The sequence below is a fragment of the Chelonia mydas genome, chromosome 3 (assembly GCF_015237465.2).
Source record: "Chelonia mydas isolate rCheMyd1 chromosome 3, rCheMyd1.pri.v2, whole genome shotgun sequence".
Classification (NCBI taxonomy): domain Eukaryota; kingdom Metazoa; phylum Chordata; order Testudines; family Cheloniidae; genus Chelonia; species Chelonia mydas.
The window spans coordinates 107,719,616-107,739,573 of record NC_057851.1 but is presented as its reverse complement, the minus strand read 5'-3'; the positions used below and the strand labels follow the sequence as shown (position 1 = coordinate 107,739,573).

At 42.0% G+C, this 19,958-nt stretch overlaps 1 protein-coding gene across 1 annotated transcript in view; it reads right to left on the bottom strand.

Annotated features, from left to right (window-relative positions):
• ADGB (androglobin) overlaps positions 1-19,958 on the bottom strand; it is a 231,390-nt gene that overhangs the window by 21,494 nt on the left and 189,938 nt on the right. Inside the window, exon 29 of the mRNA XM_043543090.1 lies at positions 16,668-16,779. Within this exon, the coding sequence (XP_043399025.1) occupies positions 16,668-16,779 (112 nt within the window). The remainder of the gene's footprint in view (positions 1-16,667; positions 16,780-19,958) is intronic.

Here is a 19,958-nt window from a genome sequence, read left to right as displayed (position 1 = left end):
ATTGCATAACAATTTCCATTTCATAAATGCCAAGGCTAGAAAGGTCCATTAGATCATCCAGTCTGACCTCCTGTTTCACAGGCCATAGAATTTCACTAAGTGATTCCTGCAACAAGCCCATAACCTCTGGTTGAGTTAGAGCATCTCTTTTGGAAAGACATCCAGTCCTGATTAAAAGATTTCCAGTGATGGAGACTCCCCCATATCTTTAGGCAGAATATAAAGGTTTCTTGTGACCTTGTCTTTGAACAGCTTTCATATGCCCGTTGTCTGCAGCAGGCCTGTTAAATTTGGGAGGTGTAACCCCTCTGGGCTATGGCAGTGCCTTTTCTTTGTCCCATGAAATCCTATTCAAATTTGGCTGAGAATAAAAGTATTAAAAATTGCCATTTCCTTTCTCTCACTTGTGTTCCTCAGGAAATTTCTGGAAGCTTGTCAAAAATCAATGAACTTTCCAAGGCTGAGCTCATGCTACCACCATAGCAGACTGGGGCATCAGAGAACTGCCACAGAGCAGCTGTCAGAGAGGAGTGGGAAGACAGCTGGGCTTGGTTCTCTACCCACTGTAAACCTCTAAACCCAGTGCATGGCCCCAGTGGCCCATTTATCCCAAAGAACACCATGTCAGGCAGGAAATTTCCCCACCTCCTAGGCTGGGAGAGATATATGGACTAGGCTCCCCACATTCCCCTCCCACAGACTCACCTCATGGCCCCAGTGGACAATCCCTCCTCTGGGGCAACAAACAAGTCAGGAGGATCCCCAACTCCAAGGGCAGAGGAAAGAGTGAGAGAGAGAGACAGGCCAGGCAGGGCTTCCCCCTAACCAGACTTCAGCCCAGTGCCTGGACCCAGCAATCCATTTCCCTCCCACTCTGGGAAAACTGCCTTCTCCTACAGTCAGTTTATGTTAGTCTGGCAGCTCAAATAGTAGCAGAGAATGCTGCAGTGTTGAAGGTTCAGGAGTCAGACCATGCTGATGATTCATGATAAGGGGTGGAGGCTGCTACAGCTGCACATACAATTTTTTTACCTTTATCTTAAACACACACACACACAAATCTGTGACCCTAAGAGCACCCCAATGCCAGTTGACATACTGTTGTCATGATAAATACCCAAAAGATGGCAAGTAATCTATAATTGGAAAACTAATAACTCACTTACCATTAATATTCTTGTGTGATGTATGTACAGTAAATCCAGAAAGGACTTTATCAATAGTGCTGGAAGTATGTTCTTAAAATATATTTGGTAAGCAGTGCCTAAGCCACTTGTTCCAGACAAAGGAATGTGGTTCCACCTGATGGACTATGTCTCTGATGTAAATTAAGGAAGGTGTGACCAAAGACTAAGCAAAGCACAATAACATGTAACCTAAACAAAGCCATCAGGACAGCAAGTGGAGAAAGCTGACCACTTAATCTTGATGGGGGATGGAGACTGCATGGGAAGACTTCCTTCCTCTTGAAGCAGAATCAATGAACTTAGGAAAGATAAGGAGAGAGAAAAATCCATTTGGGCAAGGAATCCATGAGGAGGCAAAGGAACTGAGCACTTTGAGCTCTGCGAAGGGTCCTGGCCAGAGAATCTGGTCAGCTATGGTGTCAAAGAGACTTTGGGTACCCTTCTGGCTCTGTCAATCTGTCAGTCTAAGATACAACCACATTTGCTCCAATCCCTCAGACAGAGACAAACACACAGCTGTACGGCACAGGAGCTAGCAAACAGAGCTATGAACAGGGGAGTTTCAGTGGGAGTTTGTATTGTGGTACTTGTTTGGGGTTTGTTTTTGCTGTGGGTGGTGGTGTTTTGGTGTGGTTTGTGTTTCCCAGATTAACAAGATTTAGGTGGGAAGACTATGACAGTTACAGAGGCAGCAGTGGGAGTGACTCATGTAGTGGAAGACACAATGAAGATGACTGGATGTGGAAGCTGTGGTATGTACATGATCCTGGAGGGGGTACCTGGTAAGAGTTTTGTCTGCATGAAATGCCATCTGATAGAGGAAAAGATCCGAGGTTTGGAGAGTCTGGTTGAGTTTAGAAAGGGGTTCGAGCAGATTATGGAGCAAAGACATGAGGTATCTGAAGGGAAAAGCTCAGACTTGCATATGGAAGCAGGACTGAGGAATTCTGAGGGGAGACTGGGTGAGGAAAGTGGTCAGTGGAAGCATGTGACTAAAAGAACCAGACAGAGGAAAAGACGGGCTAGTGAAGGAGAAATAGAGCTCAAGAACAGGTTTGCAGAGTTGGAAAATGAAGAAGGGGCTCAGCAGGTAGTCACTGAAGGTGGCTGTCACTGAAGGTGGTAGTCACTGAAGCAAGGAAGAAGAGACGAGTGGTTAGTCCTATAGGAAAAGGGGAAGAGTCAATGGAGACTACACGAAATATGAGCCCCAGGAGGATACAGGATGGGTTGAAGAGGATTACAAGGGAGAACAGGAATGGAAAGAACTTGCAGCTAGAGGGAACAGGAGATAGACTGGAGAATAGCACCGTCACCAGGAGAAGGCAGGACTATGTGATCGGGGATTCTTTACTGAGAAGAATAGACAGGCCTGTAACCAGAGCTGATCCAGAGAATAGAAGGGTGTGCTGTCTTCCAGGTGCTAAGATACGGGATGTAGACCTGAGGTTGAAAAGGATCCTAAAGGGAGCAGGAAAGAATCCCCTAATTATCCTTCATGTGGGAACAAATGATACGGCTAGATTCTCGCTGGAAAGTATTAAGGGAGACTATGCTAGGCTGGGAAAGACGCTTAAGGAAATCGAGGCTCAGGTGATCTTTAGTGGGATTCTGCCTGTTCCTAGAGAAGGGCAACAAAGGTGTGACAAGATTATGACTATCAACAGATGGCTTAGGCAGTGATGCTACAAGGAGGGCTTTGGGATGTATGGCCACTGGGAGGCATTCATGGACAGAGGACAGTTCTCTCGGGATGGACTTCATCTGAGTAGGGAAGGAAATAGACTTCTAGGATGGAGGCTGGCACAACTGATTAAGAGAGCTTTAAACTAGGAATTTGGGGGAGATGGTTGGGAGATGTCCAGGTAATCTCCACGCTGGATTTTAGCATTGAGAGGGAAGAAAATGAAGTAAGAAAGGATACAGCCGTGGGTAGGAGAATGTACATAAGGAGGAAGGGCAGTGTGGATTCCAGTCTAATAGATTATACTGGCTGTAGAATGACCGTGCCTAATAGGGTACAGAATGTGAGTGAGGCCAAACAGAAAAAATTAAGATGTTTTTACACCAATGCGAAGAGCCTAGGTAACAAAATGGAGGAACTAGAGCTACTGGTGCAGGAAGTGAAACCAGATATTATAGGGATAACAGAAACATGGTAGAATAGTAGTCATGACTGGACTACAGGTATTGAAAGGTATGTGCTGTTTAGGAAAGAGAAATAAAGGTAAAGGTGGTGGAGTAGCATTGTATATCAATGATGAGGTAGAATGTAAAGAAATGAGAAGCGATGGAATGGATAAGACAGAGTCTGTCTGGGTAAAAATTACACTGGGGAAGAAAACTACTAGAGCCTCCCCTGGAATAGTGCTTGGGGTGTGCTATAGACCGCCGGGATCTAATTTGGATATGGATAGAGCCCTCTTTAATGTTTTTAAAGAAGTAAATACTAATGGAAACTGCATGATCATAGGAGACTTTAACTTCCCAGATATAGACTGGAGGATGAGTGCTAGTAATAATAATAGGGCTCAGATTTTCCTAGATGCGATAGCTGATGGATTCCTTCATGAAGTAGCTGCTGAACCGACTAGAGGGGATGCCATTTTAGATTTAGTTTTGGTGAGTAGTGAGGACCTCATAGAAGAAATGGTTGTAGGGGACAATCTTGGTTCAAGTGATCATGAGCTAATTCAGTTCAAACTGAATGGAAGAATTAACAAAAATAAATCTGCAACTAGGGTTTTTGATTTCAAAAGGGCTGACTTTCAAAAATTGCCCTCCTCATGCTATGAATTATAATCCAGTCTATAATTAAATGATCACCAACTGTTTTTTCCACAGGATCTCAGCCTCATTCAGTGCACAAGATGGACACACTGGGAGCAGAATTAAAGGTTGCACAGGCAATCAAAAATTTGGTATTTCCTAACTTTCAAGTACTTGACTTTGCAATCTAAATAACCTTCTTTTAATGTAGTTTTGTTTATGTAATATATAGCAATATCTCCAGTACAATATAGACATTTCCCAGTATAGCATGTATAACAACCAACCTATTATTATGGCTGAGATAGTATTTGCTATTTTCCCCCAGTCCTCATCACGAAAAAAAAAAAAATACTGCCAAACAGCAGCTCTAAGGAATTTTAAGAAAGAAAAGAAAAAACAGCAAAAATTAATCAATGGAATTTAAAATTTTGGGCAAGATGTTAGTTTTCACCTGCAACCTGGATTCAGATTCAAAATCTGGTACTAGCATCCACCTATCTTAAATAGATCTTGGGCTGAACCCGAACCCTGAATCCAAACACCTCTGAATGTTGAGGGGGTTGTAATGCAGATTAATGTTTAGTAGCTCAGGCGCATCTCTTGGATATTATTATTATTATTAACTATTTATCTACAGTAGTACTAGGGATATATGTAGCACTTTACAAAACACAAATGACAACTGTGTGCAAAGAATGGACTTTCACCTAAACATTCGTGAAACAATAATTTATAGACCACATGAGAACTACTGGTCTTCATCTAAAAGGTGAATTATTTAAAAAAAATAAAAACCACAGACAAATGCAAATGTTAATTTAAAAGAAGGACAAAGAACAACATGTTCTTGTCCTGACAAGTTAATTCCAGTACAAAAATCTACTGCAGATGGCACTGTTGTCTTATATTAAAAAGTACCCAACAGAAACCATGAAGGTTTGTTACAGGAATTTTCCATCTTGCTCAATGCAGCTTTCTTAAAATTCCCATGGTGAGAGAGTCCTTTTTTGTTATATATCAATATTGTTGTATCTATGAATTGTGTTTGAAAATCAATGTTCACTTTAAATTTTTTGTTATGACTCCTCCTGGCACTATCCATCTCTCTGAAAAATGACATAATTTGTTAGACCACAGGGGAGCCCAGGATGGTAGAGCCAAGTTTCCAAACTGCTTTAATAATGGGTTCACATTCAGAAGGAGGTTTAGAATATTCAGTGTCATTTTGTTCCAAATAGATTTACTGTATTTTAAGTATTTTCAGACCATCTATACAAAACTGTCCAGGTAATATATTACTATTAGTAGTAACATTGGTTCATATACTAAATATTAGTATTGATTTAATTTTGCAGTACTTTAAAATAATACCTTATTTTCAGATATGTCCTGTGAGTTTTAAGTGCAATGCAACTGGGTTATCTTGGAAGACAGATAGTATTAGGGGACAGAGTAATCTCTTTTAGCCCTTAAAATGAATTCCTATACAAGAATACTCTGTATCACTCACCAGACTAAAATGTTTGTATTGAGCCCAATGTGGCAAGCACTACTTTGTGAGGAAGCCCTTTGTTAATAGAAGTATGACAGCAGGCCCTTTGTTAATAAAAATCCCCCCTAAACTCTCCCTTATTTCTTCCTCCTGGGCTCACTCCTGCTCTCAGTGAAGTCAATGACACCACTCCCATTAACTTCAATGGTGCGAGATCAGGCCCTATATAGAAAAATTGTTTTTTTAATATTTAGTGATGGATTTTAAATCTCCTTTTAAAAATATGTCTTTAAAAGAGAAATAAAGAAAATAAATTCAATCAACTAGGGAATAAACCAGTCCATGTTAAAAATGTAATTAATTATTGATAAAGAATGGCTAAGGGAAAAGTTAGAAAATCTGAATATATACAAATCAGCTAGTCTAAATGATTTACGTCCTCAAATATTAACACAATTGCTTAAAAACTGTATTGAACCACTAAAAATTATTTTGGAATAGTCCTGGAGAATCAGGAAGGATTCAAGAAGACTGAAAAAAGTGAATGTTATAATAATCTTCAAAAAGAGGGATGCTATTAATTACCATCTGATAAATCCAACATCAGTCCCCAATATAATACTGTAGTGAAACCAATAATAAAAGAAACATCTAGAAGATAATATAGCAATGGGCGATAAACAGCATGAATATATAAAGATCAAATCTTGCTAAACAAATTTGATTGTGTGTATATATCAAACAAACTGGTGGATGATCAGAATGCGGTAGATATATTATGTTTATATTTCAGTAAAGCATCTCACAAAACCTCTCTCTGTCACATGGATTGAAAACTGACTGGTGGAAATTCAGCACTCATGACATATGACAATTTATTCAGTGGGGGGAAGAGCCTTGTGGGAAACTGCAGGGATTGATATTGTCTGATTTTATTTGACAACTTCACTGATGATCTGGAAGAGGGGATCAACAGCATGTTAATGAAATTCACAGACAACACCAAATTGCCAAAGGGAGCCAGAGAGATTAGAAACATGGGAATAGCTCCCTTTTCAACTACTGTCCCTTTCCCTTTTATCTTTGCTCAAATGCTTATCTTCTGTCTCCACCATGGATCTTCACCAAGCTCATTTTTTACCCTTTCTTGACTACATCTCAGAGCCTAGTTTTCCTTCTTCATCCTCCTTGACCTCTCTAATGCCTTTGTCACTGTCAGTTACTCCCTCTTTATTAATATAGTCTTTCCTTTGGTTTGTTACTGTCCTCCCCTGATTCTCTTGCTGCTTCTCTGACTATTCCTTCAGCATTTCTTTCAGTAGATCCTCTCCCACTCTCTGGAAGCTCTGCCCACTAACAGCTTTGTGTTTTCTTCCATTTGCCCCTTATGAATGGAATGCCCTCACAAACTCAGATAGCCCCAGTTAGGTAGAATGGGTCAGGCAGACCTATCTTAAAGGGATGTGTGTTTGCATATAAGCTGTAAACAGAGTCCTCAGGCAGTGACAGGGGGAAGAAAGAAGGCAAAGATGATCTGCATCTTAGTAAAACAGCATAACTCCTCTCCCCACATGCTGCCATATCTCCTTGCTCTGGGCTGGAAAGAACTTTATCTAGGGGGTCACTCTCAGGAAAATAGACTTCAAAGGGTGACTGAACTATAAAAGTAAGGGGCAAAAACACCCCAAGTTATCTCGTCCTATCCATTTCTTTCTTTTCACCTAAAAAGACAAAAGAAATAGCTATTGGACTTTGAGAGCAGATCCTGGCCTGAGAATTTGGTCCCTAATGTTACTGGAAACATGTGGTAAAGGACTTCATCTTGAACCAAGTCTAATTTGTTACATTTAGAAAGTATTCTATCTTTATTTTTCTTGTAACCATTTCTGACTTTAATGCGTCATTACTTGTTGTGCTCACTTAAAATCTCCCTCTTTGTAGTTAAATAAACTTGTTTTATTCTTTGAACAAAACTAATGCAGTGCTGTGAACTGTGTGGGTAATTCCATTTAAAGTGGCAAATATTGACCTCTTAGAGGGGCAATGGATCTAATACATCTGGACTATCCAGGGGAGGGCTGGATAGTGCAGAACACAGATTTTGGTGGGAAATCCAGGACTGGGAGTGTGTCGGGGGTCACTCCTCATGTGAAAGCCAAGGCCTGTGAAAGCCAGAGCGTGTCTGGTGTTTGCTGATAGGCTGGTGGTGTCAGAACTGCTGGACCAGGGCTGTAGCTATGCACAAACACTCATAGTGTGACCTGCATGCTAGCAGGTTGTTTGTGAGCAACCCAAGTTGGAAGCTACAACAGCAAAACACTGTGAGGCATCCAACGTTGCAGGGCAGGGTGACACAGCCCCTCAATGGTCTGGATTGCACCCCAGAATTCCCATACATACATACATATGGGGGAAAATAACCTGAAACAGAGCTATCCAATAGGAAGTAGAAATTGGAAAGAAGTAATGCTTAAAGAGGCTTAGGTGTCAGAGTGGACAGCGAAATAGATGGGGGTGTGCATGGGGATATGGCAGCAAAACACACCATTGCAGTTCTGAGTTGCATAGGCAGAGGCATTACATGAAGCATGGAAATGATAATCTTTACTTCAGGACAGTGGTGTGACTGTGGATGATAAACCTTTTCAGAGCACAAAGATGTGGATAATGTGGAAAAAAATCAGATTAAAGAAACAAAAATAATTTTGAGGCTAATGGGATTGATTTATAAAGAAATATTTAAAAGGCATATATGTTTAGCTTGGCTAAGAGATGATTAAGGGGGAACCTTGATAGCAGTCTATAAATATATGAAATGTGTTAACACTACAAAGAAAGAAGAAACTTTAGGGTGGTAGAGATCTATGCTGGAGAATAATCTCCAAAGGGAAATGGGACATTTAAAACATTTAAAACTAGACTGGACAAACTGTTAGAAAATAAACAATAGAAAATAATTCTGCATTGAAGTGGGGATAGAATAGGTGGCCTAAAATGTCTTTCATTGTCTAATTAACGTGATTCTATGATTTAGCTTCATTTAGAGTAGCAGACATTCTAAAGCCATTCTTGTCCTACAAACAAATGGATAAAATCTTTCTTACTTATAAATTCTTATTTTTCAGTATTTACATTGCAGTAGTGCTTAGAGACCAAATTAGGATCAGTGCTCTGATTTGGTAAGTGCTGTACAAACATATACAAAAACACAGTCCCCAACTAAAGAACTTACAATCTAATCGGAGAATTAACATACAAAAGGTCTAGTGTGGGAAACAGATAATTAATTATATATATAGTTTTTTTGTTTCCGCATCTGATGAAGTTCATGCATCCGATGAAGTGAGCTGTAGCTCACGAAAGCTTATGCTCAAATAAAATTTGTTAGTCTCTAAGGTGCCACAAGTACTCCTTTTCTTTTTAATATTTCAGAAATTCTTCCATTCACATACATGAAAACCAGATATAGACACATGAGATGCACTTGCAAGAAATATTTCCTTGGGGTATCTCCTTTAACAGATTCATTCCCAGTTGGATTTCAAAGTGTAAACAGAAAGCCTAAATTAATTTTCTATAGGCATTAAGTTACGACTGCTGACATATTATTAATTTCTGTGTGTCACTTTTGGTATTCTGGAACCACTCTGTAGTAACATCTTGACCTTTGTACTTTATTTACCAATGTCACTATTATTAACAGATGGTCTGACCCAGTCTCACTGACTGAGATCTTCATGAACTTCACTCCTCTATGCATACATTTAACCAACCAAATAAATGTTATTTATATTTTAAACCATCTTTCTAAATTTAAATTTTTAGTTCTAGATGTGGTTTGGTTGAAAGTGATAGAAAGTGACATTAATGGCAAATTGTGACAGGGTTTGCATGGCCCAATAATATGAAATGTTAAATCTAAGCCTGATTCAGCTTCTAAGTACAGTGAGTCAGAATCACCCTGGCTAGCACAAGCAGATGGAAACTACACCTAGCTGCATTGTTCAGGTCCACGGCGCCTCAAGGAAGATTTGCTGAAAGGAGGGCTGGTGGCAGCAGCATCAACGTGTGTCCTGGGTTGCTGTCTCTGCTAGCGGTAGGCAGCTTTGATCATTGTTGGTGGCTCCATACAAGTCCTGCAGAGGCTGCACTAGCAATGTGCTGAGTTACCTCATCTCCTGACCTCCCATCCATGACCAGTGATGTCTGTTTTGGGGTCTGTGCTGGGTACTTGTGGGTGCATAGCAAAAGGTGAGTTTGTGAACCCCTAATGCTCCTCCACTGCCAGAGAATAGCATCTTCTGCATCAGCAGAAACCAGCACAGATCCTGGAACAAATCTGGCTAATATTTGGTTTTACACTGAATGCACCAAGCTAAGAGGCACAGAGTTTGACCTCAGTGCCTCTTTCTTAATTTTATTACCACCTAGTCACTGTATTATGCAGAGAGATGCAGTGGAAATGCATACACAGACAGATAATGCAACTTACAAGTACCAATCTGTCTTTATTTATTTAGAAGCTCTTGCCAGCAAGCTATCAAAAAAAGCAAAATAACTGATTTTCATTAGGGATTTCTTAGAAATACACTGCATCCATCCATCCAACTATCCGACATAGCTAATAGCTAGATAGCCTCTTAGTTTGCTAGTCAATGTAACCAAAAGTATGAAGTCATTGATTCACCACTTTTCAATAGTAAACAATTAATACTCTTTCTGAAACATATCCAGGGGCTTTTACAGACTGATTCTACCACAGTAAGTAATTGCATATGGAAGAACTGAAATTTTTAAAAGTATATTGCTAAATTATGCTTGGTCACTGTGGACTTGATTGTGCGTGTTAGGCACAGCCCAGAATAAGGGGTGATGAGGAACTGTACTGTCCTAGGGGGGCGCTGAGAGGCAAATTGCATCCTGAGCCCCCAGTTATACTACTGAACCCCATCAGGCAGTTCAGCCCGCTCCCCCTTGCATGCCCAACTGTATAGGGTGTTTAGAGGAGACTGACACAGTCATTGCCCAGCTTCCTCTCCTTTTCACTCTTCAACGCTTCCATGCTCCTCCAGGAAACTAGTGTCTGAGTAGTTCCTGCATCCTCTTTGAGTGCAGGGACTGCAATTCTGCCTGGCCCTTTTGCAGACTGTGAGGTGTAAGCCTCCATATTCCCTCATCTCCCTAATGCATATCCATATAAGGGCCGGGTAGAGTGGGCATTGACTACTGGCAGAGTGGGCTTTCATTAAATACTCCTGAAATAATATGTGTGTGGGGGAGGGGGGGTTGCTGAGGCTCCAACTGGGTTCTACCAGCAAAATACTGATTTACTGACAAGGACTAGTACTGTAGTTGATTGAGAAATAGAGATGTTTTTGAAACTAAGAAAGGAGGAGATGTCAAGAGGAGACACTTGCTGTGCTAAGCGATTTGAATTGCATATCTTGGTTCAGAAAGCAAATGACTATGACTGACAGCCAACTGCACCAATCCATGCATTCAGGCACTCCTTCACTTCCTGTCTTAATTATTACATAGTGGTGCCATGGGCTGCTAAACAGCAACCACGTTTCACTCCAGATGTGGCAGCATTTCAGCAGCGGATGAACTGATCCTTGTGCATAGACAGTAAAGGGCTGAAATGACCGCTGGTATAATTTAAAATGTTCTAATGGCTGCTCTCAGTTATGTCGGCTGTCACTGGTCCATATGGACCACTGCGCTGGCGAGGGTCAGGAAGAATGTCATGTGCACTGGCCTATCCTCCTCAAACTTGACATGTCCCTTATGCAGAGAAGTACACGGTTCCCCCTCTGTTTTGGAGACTCCTCCTGGAGGGCAGCTATCTAGCTGCTTTGTGCTGCCTCCTAAGTGCAGAAAAACTAGAAGGACTAAGAATCTAATACATTACTCTTAGTTAGGGTGACCAGGCAGCAAGTGTGAAAAATAGGGACGGGGGTGAGGGGGTAATAGGAGCCTATATAAGAAAAAGACCCAAAAAGTGGGACTGTCCCGATTAAATCGGGACATATGGTCACCTACTCTTAGTTATACTTTAAAATTCTGTCACATAGAATCATAGAATATCAGGGTTGGAAGGGACCTCAGGAGGTCATCTAGTCCAACCCCCTGCTCAAAGCAGGACCAATCCCCAACTAAATCATCCCAGCCAGGGCTTTGTCAAGCCTGACCTTAAAAATATCTATGGAAGGAGATTCCACCACCTCCCTAGGTAACGCATTCCAGTGTTTCACCACCCTCCTGGTGAAAAAGTTTTTCCTAATATCCAACCTAAACCTCCCCCACTGTAACTTGAGACCATTACTCCTTGTTCTGTCATCAGCTACCACTGAGAACAGTCTAGATCCATCCTCTTTGGAACCCCCTTTCAGGTAGTTGAAAGCAGCTATCAGATCCCCCCTCATTCTTCTCTTCTGCAGACTAAACAATCCCAGTTCCCTCAGCCTCTCCTCATAAGTCATGTGTTCCAGTCCCCTAATCATTTTTGTTGCCCTCCGCTGGACTCTTTCCAATTTTTCCACACCCTTCTTGTAGTGTGGAGCCCAAAACTGGACACAGTACTCCAGATGAAGCCTCACCAATGTCAAATAGAGGGGAACGATCACGTCCCTCGATCTGCTGGCAATGCCCCTATATACATCCCAAAATGCCATTGGCCTTCTTGGCAACAAGGGCACACTGTTGACTCATATCCAGCTTCTCGTCCACTGTAACCCCTAGGTCCTTTTCTGCAGAACTGCTGCCAAGCCATTCGGTCCCTAGTCTGTAGCGGTGCATGGGATTCTTCCGTCCTAAGTGCAGGACTCTGCACTTGTCCTTGTTGAAGCTCATCAGATTTCTTTTGGCCCAATCCTCTAATTTGTCTAGGGCCCTCTGTATCCTATCCCTACCCTCCAGCGTATCTACCTCTCCTCCCAGTTTGGTGTCATCTGCAAACTTGCTGAGAGTGCAATCCACACCATCCTCCAGATCATTTATGAAGATATTGAACAAAACCGGCCCGAGGACCGACCCTTGGGGCACTCCACTTGATACCGGCTGCCAACTAGACATGGAGCCATTGATCACTACCCGTTGAGCCCGACAATCTAGCCAACTTTCTATCCACCTTATAGTCCATTCATCCAGCCCATACTTCTTTAACTTGCTGGCAAGAATACTGTGGGAGACCGTGTCAAAAGCTTTGCTAAAGTCAAGGAATAACATGTCCACTGCTTTCCCCTCATCCACATAGACAGTTATCTCGTCATAGAAGGCAATTAGATTAGTCAGGCATGACTTGCCCTTGATGAATCCATGCTGACTGTTCCTGATCACTTTCCTCTCCTCTAAGTGCTTCAGAATTGATTCCTTGAGGACCTGCTCTATGGTTTTTCCAGGGACTGAGGTGAGGCTGACTGGCCTGTAGTTCCCAGGATCCTTCTTCTTCCCTTTTTAAAAGATGGGCACTACATTAGCCTTTTTCCAGTCGTCCGGGACTTCCCCGGATCGCCATGAGTTTTCAAAGATAATGGCCAATGACTCTGCAATCACATCTGCCAACTCCTTTAGCACTCTCGGATGCAGCGCATCCGGCCCCATGGACTTGTGCTCGTCCAGCTTTTCTAAATAGTCCCGAACCACTTCAAAAAAAGGATTGAGTACATTAGCTTTCTCCATGTCCTCTGTCACTAGGTTGCCTCCCTCATTCAGTAAGGGGCCCACACTTTTCTTGACTTTCTTCTTGTTGCTAACATACCTGAAGAAACCCTTCTTGTGACTCTTAACATCTCTTGCTAGCTGCAACTCCAGGTGGGATTTGGCCTTCCTGATTACACTCCTGCGTGCCTGAGCAATATTTTTATACTCTTCCCTGGTCATTTGTCCAATCTTCCACTTCTTGTAAGCTTCTTTTTTGTGTTTAAGATCAGCAAGGATTTCACTGTTAAGCTAAGCTGGTCGCCTGCCATATTTACTATTCTTTCTACACATCGGGATGGTTTGTTCCTGTAACCTCAATAAGGATTCTTTAAACTACAGCCAGTTCTCCTGGACTCCTTTCCCCCTTGTGTTATTCTCCCAGGGGATCCTGCCCATCAGTTCCCTGAGGGAGTCAAAGTCTGCTTTTCTAAAGTCCAGGGTCCGTATTCTGCTGCTCTCCTTTCTTCCTTGTGTCAGGATCCTGAACTCGACCATCTCATGGTCACTGCCTCTCAGGTTCCCATCCACTTTAGCTTCCCCTAATAATTCTTCCTGGTTTGTGAGCAGCAGGTCAAGAAGAGCTCTGCCACTAGTTGGTTCCTCCAGCGCTTGCACCAGGAAATTGTCCCCTACCCTTTCCAAAAACTTCCTGGATTGTCTGTGCACCGCCGTATTGCTCTCCCAGCAGATATCAGGGTGATTGAAGTCTCCCATGAGAACCAGGGCCTGCAATCTAGTAACTTCTGTGAGTTGCCGGAAGAAAGCCTCGTCCACCTCATCCCCCTGGTCCGGTGGTCTATAGCAGACTCCCTCCACAACATCACCCTTGTTGCTCACACTTCTAAACTTAATCCAGAGACACTCAGGTTTTTCTGCAATTTCATACTTGAGCTCTGAGCAGTCATGCTGCTCCCTTACATACAGTGCAACTCCCCCACCTTTTCTGCCCTGCCCGTCCTTCCTGAACAGTTTATATCCATCCATGAGAGTACTCCAGTCATGTGAGTTACCCCACCAAGTCTCTGTTATTCCAATCACATCATAATTCCTTGACTGTGCCAGGACTTCCAGTTCTCCCTGCTTGTTTCCCAGGCTTCTTGCATTTGTGTATAGGCACTTGAGATAACTCGCTGATCGTCCCTCTTTCTCAGTATGAGGCAGGACCCCGACCTCTCGCGTGCTCCTGCTTGTGCTTCCTCCTGGTATCCCACTTCCCCACTTACCTCAGGGCTTTGGTCTCCTTCCCCCGGTGAACCTAGTTTAAAGCCCTCCTCACTAGGTTAGCCAGCCTGCTTCCGAAGATGCTCTTCCCTCTCTTCGTTAGGTGGAGCCCGTCTCTGCCTAGCACTCCTCCTTCTTGGAATACCATCCCATGGTCAAAGAATCCAAAGCCTTCTCTCCGACACCACCTGCGTAGCCATTCGTTGACTTCCATGATTCGATGGTCTCTGCCCAGGCCTTTTCCTTCCACGGGGAAGATGGATGAGAAGACCACTTGCACCTCAAACTCCTTTATCCTTCTTCCCAGAGCCACGTAGTCCGCAGTGATCCGCTCAGGGTCATTCTTGGCAGTATCATTGGTGCCCACATGGAGAAGCAGGAAGGGGACACCATCTTGGACACTTTTGAGGAGAGTAATGGGTCTTCATGAGAGTTAACGATGTTGAAGTTGTGTGGACATGTATGGTGCTGTCGAGTGTCCCATCAAAAGGCCTGCTTAGATCCCCCTGGATGGCCAGACATAGCCATCACACCTGCATAGTGGGTTTCCCCTTTGACAGTACTGAAGGGCCTGGTATCGAACAATGATCCGAACCAACAGGTTCCTTCCTGACTGCCAGCACTGACACTGCCAAGTCTTGCACGGTGTCTGTGTAGGTGACAGAGTTAATGGTGCCGACTTCTGTGGTACTGAGACAGAGGAGTACCCTGACTTAGGTCACGCTCTACTCTGATCTCCATGCCTGGCTGTCTTCGGTGCAGGGGATTGACAGCCAACAGTTTTTTGTGCCTTTTCTTGGGCACTAGAGATGGTGAATGGTGCCGGGACTCCAATAGGCTCCTTACCGACGCTGGGCCCCACTCTATGCCCAGTCAGACTGGCCTGGCTCAGATGGAGGTCTCAGTGCTGCCTCCATGAGCAAAAACTTAGCCTGGTCCTTCCTCATGCAGGGCTTAAAGTCTGTGCAGATCTGGCAGCGGTCCCCCATGTGAGCTTCTCCCAGGACCCAGGCACTTGCAGCAGCTTGAAAGCAGGTCACTCAGGGGCATAGCCTTGTTGCAGGAGGCGCAGGGCTTGAAGCCCGGTGACCAAGGAATGCCTTGGCACCAGGAACAGACAAAAACATCGCTAACTCAGTAAGTTACCAACTTACACTAAAATTGACAAAAACTATTTACAACTAGCTAACTATGTACAAATATATAAAAGAGAAGACATCTGAGAGAGCCACCCAAAGCAAGGATAGCAGTTCCAGCAACCATCAGGGGAGATATAAAAGAACTGAGGAAGCACAGGGTGCTTTATACTGGCGCTATAGGCATGCAGCAGGAGAGGGCATTCAAGGAACTCTGACGGTACCACTGAGGGAAAAATTTCCAGCGACTATGCATGGGGCATGCACACATCTAGAGTGGAATGCACATGTGCAATCACTCGAAGAATATGCATATACATGAAGTATACATAAGGCTTTCAGGTCAGGTAAAAGAGGAAGCAAAGATGAGAAATTTACTTGACTTCAAAGCCATTTATTGAGCGTACTAATTACTTCTGACCTGTGACAATGATAGAAAGAGTCACTTTGTTCTAATATTGAACAAGAAACTTTATTAGAATATGGGGAATAGTATTATCTCTAAAGCTACTTTGTCTCTCTCTGCTGTGCTATAGAGCTTCCCCCAGGACCTTTCCCAGTCCTCGCCCTGCCTGGCTTGCTGTTATAGAGTTAAAGAAATAGTACACATATCACCATGGCTTCTAAGCTTTATTGCTATAAGATGTCACCAAAAAACTAACTAAACAAAAGCAGTCATTCTGAAGAAACAAACTGCAAGAACCATTTTCAGTTTCTTGCTTAGTAGTAAGGTCACAGTGAGTGATGAATTTTTAAAGACTGAAGAAATTTAACTTTACCCTTTTGGATTAATTCATTTGTTTTATTCACAAATAGTCTGAATTATGCATTCTGGCATGACGTCTGCAGTTAGGTATTCTGGGGATGAATCTATAGCAGTGGTTCTCAAAGCCGGTGCGCCGCTTGTTCAGGGAAAGCCCCTGGCGGGCTGGACCGGTTTGTTTACCTACCGCATCCGCAGGTTCGGCCGATCGCGGCTCCCACTGGCCACAGTTTGACAAATTGACAAAAGTGTAATGTTATTACCAAAAGACAATAATACAAGTTATGGAAATATCTTATGTATTTACTGAACAGAAATAAGTGATATACCAATACAACATCTTTAAAAAACGAACCATACTGCACACTCTAACAGGTGTGCTTAAAGTGACATACCTTTGATTTCATTTTTCTCCATTTCTTTCAGTGCCTGAACAAATGCCAACTGACTCTCGGTAAGTGGCCAACTGTTATACAACACCAGTGCTTGTATAGTGTACTTGTGAGTCTGTGAAGCCAAAGGCAATATATTAATCAGCTGATGACATTAATATGCATCCACAGTGAGCATCCCAAAGTATTTCAGTAAACTGTTAGACATTGAATACAGGCTGTCTAACTACGGCAAGAGAAGCCATAAATTAGTTCACAAACTTATACATGTCACATTATTCACAAGAATCTCAAAAGAAGTCTCAGTACTAATGCCAAACTACACTGTTGTAATTTCCTTCTAGAACTGCACACTCACTTGCATATCTATCAAAGTGAAACTAAGTTGAGCTATAGAATAAGGAACTACACTCCTTTAAGATTTTAATGTAACATTTTCCTGAGCATATGGTGCACAAAGACTTCTTTTCTTCTATAAAACCATAAACCCTCAACAACTCACTGAGTTTTGAGTGCTCATACTGTAGAGTTATGTTTGTAAAAGATTATCGTTTAGAGATGCTCCCTCGTAACGGACAGTATTATGAACATACGAATTTGGAGATGTGCCCTGGAGGCGGTGATTGGGAACATCGCATGGCTGTGTGCAGCAGTTCACCACAGTAACTCTCCAGTTTGTTTTATTGAAGTTTTATTCCTTTCTCATTCACTGGTTTGTTATTTAATGAACCCCATGATCATTACACAGACGAGGACATATGATTATCTTTTCAATAGAGATATGTGACTAGAATGCTGAACTCTTTATTATTTACAATGAATAGTAAATTATTCTAAGAGTATCTCTTATTCTCTTCAACTACTAATGTTATCTCTGTGGTAAAGAAACAACTGAAAGTAGGCATGATTCATCTACCTGTAGAGTTAACATTTTATTGAAATTAAACCCAAGTCTTAAGAACAGAAAAAAATCACATTTAGCTAACAGGGGAGCAATTGGATACAGAAAAACGAGCACTGTTTGGCAGCAGGAGTATGTCCACATTATTTTCCTACAAATATGTAAATGATGTCAGGTGAAAGCCAAGGGATCCTTCGTACCATAAGTTTTGATCTCCCTCCTAAAAAATTCTTGCCTCAAATAATGGGCAATTTTTTTTCATGTGCTGCATAATGGAACATGAACTTATAAGAAGTCTCTCTCCAGAAGTATCACATGTCGACTCCAAATGTCTTACAAAATTTTACATGGAACAGATGAAGTGCCTGCATTTCATTTGACCCCGACTCTATCTTGGGATGTCTTTCTTTTTCTAGATTGTAAATTCTTCCTTGTCTTCCTACATATCTGTACTTCATCTAGCACACTTTGAACACTATTGTAATATAAATAAATACAAACAACATAGTAAATAATCTTTCCGAGGGCCTGGCTCTGGAGGACTTCTTACCATTTAGAAGCTGGGATAGGTGGCAGAATAGGGACCCTGTTTTTTCATTGCTTTCCTGGACACACATTACTCTGCTTGGGAAATTTTGTGCTGTGGTATGAAGACATTAGAGAAACACTAGGAGCATGGATGGACATAAGGACTTCTCACGCCCTAGCTTTCCAAGTTGTCACACCTGAGAAGCAGTCTGCCTCACTGAATGGGGAGCTATTGGTGACTCTGGTGCCACACAGCAAGCTACTGAAAAGTGGACTAATATAATTGAATTTAGTGTCAAGGGGATTCCCAAACAAATATATTTATGCAGAGATACCTCATTGGCTCTAGAGGAGGGTTGCCATATCCTCTCAATGTACAGCAGCAGTTAATAAAGTAGTTAATAAAGCTAACAATATTACGAACCATTAGGAAAGGGATATCTAAGAAGACAGATAATTATCATAATGATACTATATAAATCCATGGTACACCCACAGCTTGAATTCTGTGTGAAGTTCTGGTCACCCCATCTCAAAAAAGATATTCTGGAATTGGAAAAAGTACAGAAAAGGGCAACAAAAATGATTAAGGGTATGGAATAGATTCCAAGTGAGGAGAGAGAAAAAAGATTGGGACTTGAGTTTGGAAAAGAGACTACTAATAGGGGATATCATACAGGTCTATAGAATCATGAATGGTGTGGAGAAAGTGAATAAGGAAGTGTTATTTATTCCTTCACATAACACAAGAACCAGGGGTAACCCTACAAAATTAATAGGCAGCAGATTTAAAACAAACTCAAGGAAGTACTTCACATAATGCACAGTCAACCTGTGGAACTCATTGCCAGGGGATGTTGTGAAGGCCAAAACTATAATGGGGTTAAAAAAAGAATTAGATAAGTTCATAGAGGATAGGTCCATCAATGGCTATTAGCCAACATGGTCAGGGATGCAACCCCATAATCTGGGTATCTCTAGCCTCTGATTGCCAGAAGTTGGGAGTGGATAACAGGGGATGGATCACTCAGTGATTACCTGTTCTGTTCATTCCCTCTGAAGTACCTGCCATTGGCCACTGTTGGAAGACAGGATACTGGGCTAGATGGACCATTGGTCTGACCCAGGATGGCCATTCTTATGAGACAGTAGTTTATCTCCTAAAGTCTTTGGGAATAAAAATGCTTATATACCTAGAAAATATTTTTGATTGTAACAGAGTCAGAAGGCTTCCTAAGACTGTATCTTGGCCTACGTACATCTGTAATAGACACTGGGTTTTTCAGCAAAGTATAGAAAATATTTTAATCCCTTTCTATTCCCTGCTTCAAGATGGAATCCATAATAAATATGTGCCAGGAAATATCTGTTGTCTCTGCCAGAGAACACGAACATGTTTCTCAGAGGAAGTGGCTTTGCCCCCTTCCTTACCCATGCTATACTACAGGAACATCTAGAGGTGTTTGTTGGATGCAAGAAAGACTAAAAATCTGGCAAACAAGAAGCAAGAGTTCACCTCTGACATTCTGCTTGGCTGGAATTAGGGATTTGGGATTTACTGATGACAAACACTATATAAGAGCTAGGTGTTAATAAATAAATAAATAAATAAATAAATAAATAATAAAGTAGAAGAGAAAGAACTTAATGTTATTAGAACCCCATACTTTTCTACATTTGCACACTCCAGAATTCTGGAAACAGATCACTCCAAGATAGGATGGGAAACTTCTTTTGGGTGTTAAAGAATAGCTGGGTTACAGGACTTTTCAGAAGCCTCACTAAGCTTGTACATAGAAATGCTTTCAGTCTTGAATGCTCTCAGGAATTCATCAAAGTTTCCATACAATTGGAAGAAATATTCG